General features: G+C 39.5%; 1 protein-coding gene across 1 annotated transcript; it reads right to left on the reverse strand.

Moving 5' to 3' along the window:
* Window positions 1-5,213: 5,213 nt before the first annotated feature.
* drg1 (developmentally regulated GTP binding protein 1) lies at window positions 5,214-11,117 on the reverse strand. The gene is made up of 9 exons (XM_034602095.1): window positions 10,912-11,117; window positions 9,482-9,605; window positions 9,008-9,183; window positions 8,842-8,911; window positions 8,419-8,588; window positions 7,313-7,443; window positions 6,768-6,935; window positions 6,444-6,566; window positions 5,214-5,568 (listed from the first exon to the last, which is right to left on the reverse strand). Exons 1-9 carry the CDS (start codon window positions 10,948-10,950, stop codon window positions 5,469-5,471), a joined length of 1,101 nt encoding a protein of 366 aa, XP_034457986.1. The 5' UTR covers window positions 10,951-11,117; the 3' UTR covers window positions 5,214-5,468.
* Window positions 11,118-11,251: the final 134 nt, after the last annotated feature.

An 11,251-nucleotide genomic window follows, 5' to 3' on the forward strand; every position in this document is an offset into this window, starting at 1 on the left:
TACTAAAAACCTGCTTAGAATATATATGTATGTTTTCTGGATGTGGGACAAAATCCTTAGAATAAACTTATTATGATCACATTTTTTATAAACATACAAGTATATCATATAATGTCTGCTCTGATCTTCTATAGCTTGACAAGGCTTTCACTTAGTTACAGTTTTTATTGTAGATGAAATTCACAGGTTTTGTTTTGACAATGTGAAGGTTCCTCTAAATGTAGCTTCTGTGATCTATTTTTATTTCCAGGTTAAGTTTGTGCTCAGTCTGAGGTTATTGAAGGTTGAATTCCATTTAGCAGCGTCAGTTTCAGGGTCCTGAAGAGTCACTGTCACACTGTCACAGTTTATTGAGACACCAGAATAGAACACATTCATGTAATTCGACACGACTGTCCTTTTCAAAAACAACTTTATAATAAATACATTTCATAAAGAAGAAATACTGAATGAAATATATAGTAGCGATGGCAGCTGCCGCAAAGGTATAGCAAACAACCTTATTCGTAGTCAGAGTGCAGTTTGACAAAATGAAGGTGAAACCAACAACACTATCCATCATTTTAACTCTGGTGTTGGTAAGACTGTATTTCCCAAACAAAGCAGGGTGTCTTTTTCAGGAAATATGATGAATGCATGAATATATATATTTTCCAGGATGAAGCTTATTGACTCATACAACACAACAAAACAAGTCTCTTGATGCACTTCATGACAGCAATGGTCTTCGTGATTCAAACCAAAAACTGCTGCAACAACATTTCATATTTTGTTGTATAAAGTTAAGTACAAAGTTGGATCATAAAGAAACAAGTCTGGTTTAATCATCTCAAATTTATTGGTTGAATGCACTTGTTGTGATTGACGTTTTGAAACACCACATACTGAATTAGAAATAAGTATCCAAGCACTTTATGGAAACAGGAGCAATATAATGTTATCATCTTTTCAAGAACTCGCTGTCTGAACCCGGTCGGCTTGTCTGTCTCAGGAATTGCGCAATGTGTCACAGTTTGATTTATAGATGTGTGGTGTGTCCCGTGGTCTGAACTGAGAGCTTGTTGCTTTAATATATGACCTCCACCAGCTGGAATTATCCGCTTTAGTTAAAAGCCACTGGGCACTTACTGTAATTGATCGTTTCCACAAATCTACCATTTTGGAACCAACCAGCTTGTAGGAAATGACAGGTTTATCTGTGTGAACGCTATAAACCCAGCGACACACACGCACACACACACAAACACATACACACACATACACACGCACACTCTTGAAGAAAAAAGAAATTGGCGCCAGTAAAAAAACACACAGGATGTTTCGATAATATTTATTGGTCATACTCCTACATCTTATGACATCATGAGATAATAAAAGAATAAAGATTAAAGAATAAAGATTAAAGAATAAAGCATAAAGCATAAAGCATAAAGCATAAAGAATAAAGAAGAAGAACATCAACGCCACATAAAAGATCTCATGGTTATTGGTCCTTTTGTATCAAATGTATCATTTGCTCCAGAGTTGGTGCCTATGTTCTCTACAGTCTTAATTTTGCACTATTACACTATCATAGTGCTAGTTTATTTCTTTAATATTTTTAAATATAGAAAAAATGCACAAGTACATCAGTGACTTGAAAATGGAAATCTGAATTTTCTTAATTGCTTGTAAGTTCACGAAGAAGGCAGCTTGTGCTCCGAAGCCTCCAAGGTGCTTGGCACAACCATGGACAGAAGACAAACTGCATGGTTAGATCAAGCACAATGGAGTCCTGGGCAAAGACGAAAAACCCAACACAGGATCCAGCGTAGTGTGAGGTATCCGAGAGACTGGAAAGCTACGTTGAAGATGTAAAGTTAGAGGAAAATAAACAGTAAAACAAAAAAAATACATTTTTACTTTCTTGTCATTCTTGGTAAATGTGGTTCAGTGTCAAAACATCTGAAAGAAATAAAATATCGAAGTATTTTCTGGGTTCTTACAGTTGAAAGAAGGTCCAGTGGTTCGGTGGCGTCTGCAGGACAAGAGACGAAGAAGTCTAAAGGTGTGAGGGCGGAGATCCGCACTCAAAGACTGATTGTCAAAAAATAAAAATGGCAACGCTGGTTTACACAGTGAATACAAAAGCAAATGAACACAGTCGCAGAATAAAAAAAAAGATTCCCTCCAAAAAAGATTAGTCATAGGTCACACTCAATGCGGAAAAAAGGGCTACACCCTTCCTGCGCACAAACTGCGTCAAACCCCTCCCTCCGGGTCTTCGCGCCCAACGCTACCAGACACGAAGAAAAAAATCCCCCAAAAATGAAATCCTTTGATACAAACGTTTAATTTTAAAAAACATTTTTCAAGGAAAGATTTACAGAAGGCCCAGATGGGTGGCTTAATCAAATCAGTTCTCCATCAGTCTGTTGGGTGTTCTTCAACAGATCAATGGAAACTAAGTTTGGGTAATTCATCAGCGATCTTGTTAAGAGCTGCAGCAGACTCCAGTCACTGAAATTGTACTTGTAATTGACTAAAATAAAGAAGAGTCTTGCCGGCCAGTGACACAATGAACTCCAGGATGACAGTTACAGCTTTATCGCCGTTGTCCATCTGAGGACATTCACCGTCTCCTTGGACTAAAGACGCGGCCACTCCTGACGTTTTATCCCTAACTGCGTTAACGGTCACTGGGCGCAATGCTAAAGAGTCAAGTCAAACAGAGAGAGCGGTTTCTCCAAAGGCTTTGACAATCTCGTTACCTTCTCCTGCCTGTTTTGTTTCAGCTCCCCAGGGATGTCTTACTAGAATGAGAAAGCATGGTGCCATAATCAACTTATACAGCTCAGGCAACTGAGCCACTTTGTGTGATGAAATTACACCGTGATGCATATTTATGTGTCATGGAGAAAAAAACCTGGCGCCTGTGTTGGCGACCAAATGGCGTGAAAATGGGAGCACTTTGGGTGAGGATGGTGGACGGTGGCATGGGAAGAGATTTTCTGTTTTTCACAACAATGGGGATGTTTTGAAGTGATGGCTGATGGGATGGTGAGATGGTTTTTAATGCGTGGATGATTGTGACACATTAGGATGCTCTCTTACCTTGAGTTTGGTGTTTTTTTTCCTTCTTCAAAAATGTACAATTCTTTTGAGTTTCAAAGTTTTGTATAAATCTCAGAATCTGATTCTAAATTTAACTGAAGAAAAGTTTAAATGTTTCCAAAAATAAATTATCATTAGAAATAAATGATTTAAAACACAAAATTACACACCAACAAATTATTAAAATTTGAAACTTAAGTCATACCTTACTGTGCTTTACTGACAACCTCAAGCTGCTGTCTTTGGAAGGTCTTCCCATGAAACCCACCTTTCCATCCGCTGGACCCAAAGTCGATGCTGTAGCTGCAGCCGGTTGAGAAGAGTTGAAGTCGGTCGGGTGCTGAGCAGTCTTTGGAGGGGTCCTCCAGCTTGCTCTACTTGAGACAGACTGTCCAGACTGCGTCCTCAGCACCCTTCAAGTCCCCGTCTCCTGCCCCTCCTTCAAGCTAGGAGGGGTTTGGGATGTTCTCTTGGGATAGGTGCAATGGCAAGGAGGACTTGGTCAGGCTAGGATTGGACGTGGGTTGGGGAGTTTGGGGGGGGCCACCGGGTTCCGCATTTCATAAATATTAATACAAAGTCCTCCCTCTCCAAATGGGTAGATTCTTTAATTTTGTTAGAGGGGGAAGTGCTTTATTCACTTAATGGCTTTTATTAGTGCCCGGTCTTCAACTCTTTCATTAGCTAAAGTGCTGCTATAATTTACAGGGTAAAAGGGGGTGGGGAAGAGGCGGTGTCTGAGGAGGGTTGATCCTGCTGCTGCTGCTGGACAGCCATGCATTACCCTCCACCACTGCAGCTTTCCCTAAAAAAGTGCCTTTTCTCTCAGTAAGAACTGTCGACTATAACATCAGATACACTCTCAATAGCAGCTTCATTGAAGCATAAAGTCCTGTGGTAGGTGTGAGCACATTGTCTCTGTTGCACCTTTTATTCATACAGTCATTGGAAAAGAAACCCTGTTGCACATATAACATTAATAATAAAATAAATATCTTGTTCGCCATCCACGTTGTTCCGAATCACACACTTTGTAACCACAGAATAACCGAGTGCATCGATGGCTGCTTTTGTATAAGTAGAAAAAGATTTTGTGGTCATGAAAAACAGTTTTTCTCCACAACTACACATTTAATGAATTTTGTGGATTGGGTTAACTGGGGATCCGGATTTGAGATATTTTTTTTCTTTGCCATTATGTCTTTTTTAGTAAATGCATACATGCAAGATTGCTAAAGTTGCATTTTTATATACAATATATTCTGTATTGCGCCAAAGAAGATGCCTACTTTGATAAGTTTTATATATTGTGTATAATTTTAAATTATAGGTGAGTTTATTTCACTTGACAAATCTGCTACTGCATCTTTGCAGTTTATCAAATATGCTGTAAAACAATCACACACACATTTGGAAAATCTCAGCTCAACAGTCTTTGCTCGGTTCACTGGTCTTTATTCTTCAAATTTCCACTCGGACAATATCGTACTATTTATTCAGCTTTGCACTGGCGCCATCCACTGCAGTCACTGGCTGCAATAAGGTGCTCAGACACAAAATGGCTGCTACACTTCATACAGGTTGCAACATATTGACATTAGATAATGCTCGCCTCCAGCAGTGCTCCTGGGTCTGATGAAATGCTCTGGATTCTTACTCTGTGGAGTCTTGTTAGTTGTGAACAGCTGGCGGATGATGTCCCCAGACTGCGTCTGAGTGAATGAACTGATTAACCTGAGTGGCCGTCCTTACGAGAGAGAGGGGGTGGGCCAACAGCCTGAATAACTGCCTTCATCATCAATGTCACATAAATCACTTCTCTGGACAGGGCTTTCAAATGAGACCTTTTTTCCTTTCCTGTCGGAGGCAGACTCGAGTGGTCGTGGTAACGCTGCTGCTTAGAACTGCTGTGATTCTGAGAGGGCTGTCGAACTGAGAGCAGATTCAATGATGCAACGTTTCTGTGGTGCTTAAGCAGCAGTTTGCATGTAGCACATTAAATCACATCAATTTAAGTAAAGTAGTGTGCCTGGTTATACTTCTTATTCAATACATGCTAGCGTTCATATGTGATTAATAAACCTAATTTAAGATGGGTTAATAAAAAGTCAGAAGCAACGTTCCTTGAAGTTTTTATTGTACAGATTTTAATGCAAGTCTTAAACCAATATTCAATATGAACTATTCATGGTGGTAAGTACTGTAGGTTCTTTTAAAGGTGACACTCACATTCATTTCATTGCTTTTAAATTACAGCAAAGAATCTGGGAACCACACAACACAGTTGGTCTGATGGATATGTTTGTCGATTTACCCAGCAACTGTACAGAACACTTTGTGATACGCAGGCCATGCAGTGAAACGGAGACTCCTTTTTACTTCTTCACCAGCTGGATAACGTCTTCGTCATCCATAACGTGGTCCTTGCCCACCTTTTGAGGGTTATGTTTCACGGACGCTCCCCACACAAGAGCACTGAAAGAGGAAGATTTGAAAAATGAAAGTATAGTAAGTGAAGGATGAATTCATTTTTACACCATTTTAAAGAAAAGTAAAAGATGAGCAAGCTCGTCCGGCGGTCGTCGTCTTTAATAAACAAATAAAATAGATAAGAGAATTATTTATTCTTTCTTTGCTGCAGAAACACTGGATCTGCAGCTATAAAGTAACCTAGAGGGTACAATGACATCCTTTAGTTACAAAGGCTCTCTAATCGCATATGTGACCTGTTCATTCCCTGGAGGACGGCTAATGCTTAGTAGCACTAACGTATTGACTGATTGACGATCTTGGCTCCCCCCCATTTGAAGATGGTGGAGCAACACACCATCTGAGATCCTAATCCAAACTCTCCAATTAAAGCTTATATGGCATATCTCACCACTAAGAAGGCAATGGCTGTGATTAAAGCGACTGTATTGTTTCAATAAACACGAGTCATTTTGTTGTAAGGTGGTTCTAATACTGACTGTTATTAAAAAACCTTAAAGAAAAAAGCAAATGAATGAGATGAAATGCAGAATAAAGCACACAACACATCAATATGTTCTAAAAACTGCTCTAAAATTGATCTTATAGTCTTGCTTTGAATTAATTCAACCACGTCTTTTCTTTTAATCGTGACATTGCTTTAACACTTTTCAAAAAATATTTTATTGTTTTCAACAATCTTTATAGATTATTTAACCATCTTAATCATGTAAACCTTGAGCTGCATTCTATAATAAAATTATGAAAAAGAAAATTATGGAATAAAAATAAAACAGTTACTACTCTGAGAGCAGCGTTTAAGAGAAATGGAGAAATTATCAAATCTATGCTGGTGCTCAGAGACGGAGAAGGATACTCACTATTTCAACTCTTTGACGAGGTTTTTGTGAATCTTTAAGCAGAAATCCTCGACTGCAGTTCGGCCGTCAGGGAGGACAACAGGAGACGTGTAGTCAGGAAGCTGGCCTTTGGGTTTGGTGTAGCTGCGAATTAAAAAAATCATCTGTCAAATTTTAGCAAATGCATTTGTAAAGCTTCAAATTCACACACATTCATACAGCACTTGTATGTAACTCATCAAATTTTCCAATGAATCTGAACAAATTAAAATATCCATATTCTGCAGCTACCGTCTTTCCCCTCCATTCACACACCCCTGTGAAAACTGGATTAACATCTCTTACATGCGCACAAGTCTTAGGTAATCCCACATCCTCTCCAGCAGGTCATCGAAGTTCCAGTGGTGGTGGGCCGAGATGGGGACAGTGTGGGGCACCTTGTAGATGACGTCCAGCTCCTCAATGGAGATCTGATCGATTTTGTTGAGCACATATATGCACGGGACGTAGACCCTGTCGTGACAAGAGACTGTAAGTGGCTGCTGACCATTAAGTTACTGCACAATCCGCAACCATCAGTGTTCAACAGACGGAAATGAATTTCCACCTCTGGGTTTTACATACACTCACATCGTCCATATACTAGATTTTAATGCAATTGTTGTATTCTTATATTTAAGGTTTCTAAGTAAGTGATGATATTTGACTAAAGATTTCTAATAGAAGTGGAAACACACATGTGGTTGGAGCCCTGCACGGGACATATAACACATTTACTAATGTATCTGCATTGGTGTAGCGGGAACAGATATCAGATTTTTAAGGCTCCAGCAGGCCACACCCACTGGGGATGACTAAGGCTGGCCCATTCTGGCACTTCAGCAGCTTACCGATTTCCCTCCACCATATCAATGAGGTCATCGGCTGTGGAGTCGCTACGCAGAGTGATGTCGGCGTTGTGGATCTTGTACTCGGACAGGATGGATTTCACCGTTTCAGAATCCAGCTCAGTTTGTGCACACTAAGAAGGAAGAGGAGAGAGGAAGGGTATGATGTCGGTTAACACGAGAGGTAGAGGACACATATTCAAAATGTTAAATAAAACCAAACTGATATACAAGTCTATATCAACCCATCAAAGAGGCAGAATATGTACACACATTATATGTATATATATTGGAAAACAGTATATATATATATATTACATATAACGTAATGAATTGTCTGAGCAAATAAGGTGGAGACAGTGTTTGCTAAGAATACTTTTTTGGGGGGGAAGGCATATTCCTGAATTTACTTGGGTTACACATACACACACAAACATACACATATATAAATGTCAATATATTGAACCTAAAATTGGTTTAGGCACTGGATCCAATATTCCAGTGCTGGTTGGGCTCTAATATTAGGTACAGACAGTATTGAATATTTTCACATTGTACAACTAACATCACGCTTCGAGTACTCTAATGAAAATCTATAACTAAAAACATGTTAAGTCAATGATAACTGTTTATCAGATACAAACCAAATGTTAGCACATTACGGAAATTAAGTGTAATCTCATGCATGTCCACCGGGCAACAGCATCGGACGGTTTTCAGGGTTTGGTACCAGGGTGAAATCACATTTACCACATTTATTTCTGCAGATCGGTTCCAACTTTAAACAACTTCTTTGTTCCCAACGGATTCCACACATTTATTTAAATTAATGGGGTGCCAGAAAAAATCCCATCCTCAAAATACACTGACAGTTGACTGCAGACACCTGACAGCTGAAATAGTGGCAGTATCACCCCACGCTCTTGTAGTCTCCTCACTTTTCTGGCACATCAGTCGGTTGAAGGACAAGTAAACACAGCCTTTTATAACAATGTCATAAATCTCGTCACTGAAATCTAGTGGGAACTCAGACCTGCAGTACTTTATTAATTCCAGTGACATTTTAAGACGTGAAACTTTAAATTGCTGTTGTGCTTTGTGAGAATTACTGTGGCTGTGAAGTTGATGCCTCCTTTGTCCTTCTTCTTGAAACCGATGTTGGGTGGTTGCTTGTTCAGTCGGATGCCAAAGCCCTCCAGCTCATGTTCTATTAGTCTCTTATGGAGAAGAGGCTTCAACACATCGAGCACGATGAGGATCAGGTTGCAGGTTCGAGCCACTGAAAAAGAAAGGAATGACATGTAAAGACAGCACTCACCTCCACTATCATCAAAACACCAAATGAGGGAATTTAATTAGCAAGAAAGGTGTTTCATCGCTCCGGTAGAGGCCAGAGACTTAGAATAAATGACATGGTATATTAAATTCGTTCGAGAGGCCCATGGACGCACAACAACTTACTAGGACACGTATTTGTATTTGGCTAATAAAAACCTTCATTAGTCTCAAATCTTCACAGATCAAATCTTTACCTGCGATGACCTGTCGGCCTCTGCCCTTGCCATCCTTGGCTCCCTCAATGATTCCTGGGAGATCGAGGAGCTGAAAAGGAAGAAGGCAAGAACATAAAATAAGTCACTTAAAACATCACAAACAGAAATAAAGCTTACATGTATCAAACAAAATAAATTCTTGTACCTGAATTTTGGCGCCTTTGTAGCGAATGACTCCGGGTACTGTGGTGAGAGTGGTGAACTCATAGGCGGCAACCTCAGAGTACACGCCTGCAAGGTTACTTAGCAGTGTAGACTTTCCTACGGAAGGAAATCCAACGAAGCCAACACGAGCATCGCCGGTTTTTGCGACATCGAAACCTAAAACACAAACAATAATCATCAAACTTTAATCAAATATGTATCTAAACACGTCTTAAAGATGTGTTTAGAATAAAACTAAGCAGGACTAGCACAGTGGTAAAAATGTATTCAAACCATTTAAAATGACCTAATTCACCCAACTCTAAGACACCCTGATTAACTTGGTCAACCAGCTCCAAAGATTTTTGTAACTTGGATGAACATCTGACCATATACACAAATACAGGTAATCATTAATGGATCACTTGCTTTTCTTTCCACTGTAAGTAGACTGAAGATTTACAAATAATCGTACCTTCTCCTGTTCCACCACCGGTGCCTCCTTTAGGTGTGATGAGCTCCCTCCTCAGTTTGGCGAGACGCGCTTTGAGCAGACCCAAGTGGTGAGCTGTGGCCTTGTTCCTCTGCGTCCTGGCCATCTACAATCAACAACATGAGGTTTCAAACCTGTTCTTTGCACGACAGTTTTGTAATAACCAGTGAGCAGCACAGAAAAGACACTTTTTACCGCATAATAAAGCTAATGGCGACCAATAAGGTAACTTTGGCTGAGAGTAATGATTCTTTTTAATCTGTTAATTATGTTTAGAATTAATCAATGAATGGGTTGCTCTGAAATGTCTCAGAGACATGACTGGTCATTAAACTGCATCTGACAATAACAGAGCAGATGAGTATTGTATAACAATGAAAGCCGGTCCAAGGATCTGTTGGTTTTCATAACAGCTAATTGTAGATGGACTAAGGTTATCTTGTTATTACCATTTATGATTTTCCTGTTCTATTTCTGCTCAAATGATCAAGCTACTCAAAGTAAGACTACTTCTCTCCATCTTTAATATTTCTATTTTAACTAATACTTTTATTCTTACAATATTTTCTCCTTGTGCTGCTACTTTTTGGTGCAGTTTTGTCATTTTGGTGAATTTCCTCTAAGGACAATCTTATCTTACCATATTTAACATTAACAACGTAGTTTCGATATGGAAAAGCCTCTTGTTCAGAGCCACTTTCAAACCTTATACATTACTATAAACTCATCCAGGTTCAAGTCATTTAATTGTGCTACACTAATCTCTATCTGTGCAATTCAATGGCTTAATGCTTTCACACTATATATATTTACATATTCTGCTCACACTATAATGTATTAACAACGTATTAGTTGTTTCTATTCTATTCATTTCTGTTTTTCATTGCATGTTCACTAGTTTATTACTTTTACTGATGTCTATCCAATGCTGCTGTAACGCATAATGGGACTAAAATGTCTGATCTGATCTCATTTTAATTTCTCTCTTTGGAAACCACCCTTGAAAGCAAAGGAAACATCCAGAAACTGATACAAAACGCAGGCTACTGTGTAAAATTCATATTCCACTGATTTTTATCAAAGTTAACATTATTTGTGAGCTACAAGTTACATTAATGTGCAGTAGCTAACATTAGTTTAGCTGTGAGCCGGTTAAACCTGATCTAAGCCAGCAACTCGAGGGTTAGCAACAACATTCAATCAGTTTTATTCTATTTATAATGCAGCTACAAGTTAAATGAGCACGTTCAGATAAACGCTGTAACGTGTTAGTGAGCTGAATACAGAGATATGTGTGTGAGGCCCAGCTGTGGGAGCATCGCATGCTAGCAGCTAGCGGTTAGCCATTAGCTAAAACGTGACTGATCCACCGGGCTTCTTCTTCTTCTTCTCTCTCTGCTTTTAAAACTCACCTCGCTCTCAATCTCCGCTATTTTGTCGAGTATAGTCATGGTGGCGGTGATTCCTGTTGACGACCAACGATGCCGAGGGAAGCTGGGGAGGTTGTTTTACATGAGGAGTTAGCAAAGCTAGGTTGAGTCCGCCGAGCCCACGTTGAGCCGCCGAGCGCCGGTTCGCGGGAAATCTCGCGAGAGCACGGTATGCACACGTCACGCTGCGCCCAGAGCGTGGACTCACAGGAGGAAATATGATAGTAAGACAAGAAATACGGTAAAAAAAATCTGCCTGAAATCTAAAAATTACATTTGAAAAAATAAATTTTGTTTGGATGGATTTTACTCAACTGTGCTA

This window comes from Hippoglossus hippoglossus, chromosome 12, assembly GCF_009819705.1.
Source record: "Hippoglossus hippoglossus isolate fHipHip1 chromosome 12, fHipHip1.pri, whole genome shotgun sequence".
In the NCBI taxonomy this organism is placed as follows: domain Eukaryota; kingdom Metazoa; phylum Chordata; class Actinopteri; order Pleuronectiformes; family Pleuronectidae; genus Hippoglossus; species Hippoglossus hippoglossus.

What these genes read in the sequence shown, in the direction of transcription:
- drg1 (XM_034602095.1), bottom strand. Translation starts at nt 10,950, where the DNA reads ATGACTATACTCGACAAAATAGCGGAGATTGAGAGCGAG. An exon ending in CGGTGGTGGAACAGGAGAAG is followed by an intron (nt 9,184 to 9,481) that starts GTACGATTATTT and finishes TTTGTGTTTTAG; the next exon opens with GTTTCGATGTCGCAAAAACC. An exon ending in ACAAAGGCGCCAAAATTCAG is followed by an intron (nt 8,912 to 9,007) that starts GTACAAGAATTT and finishes CTTCCTTTTCAG; the next exon opens with CTCCTCGATCTCCCAGGAAT.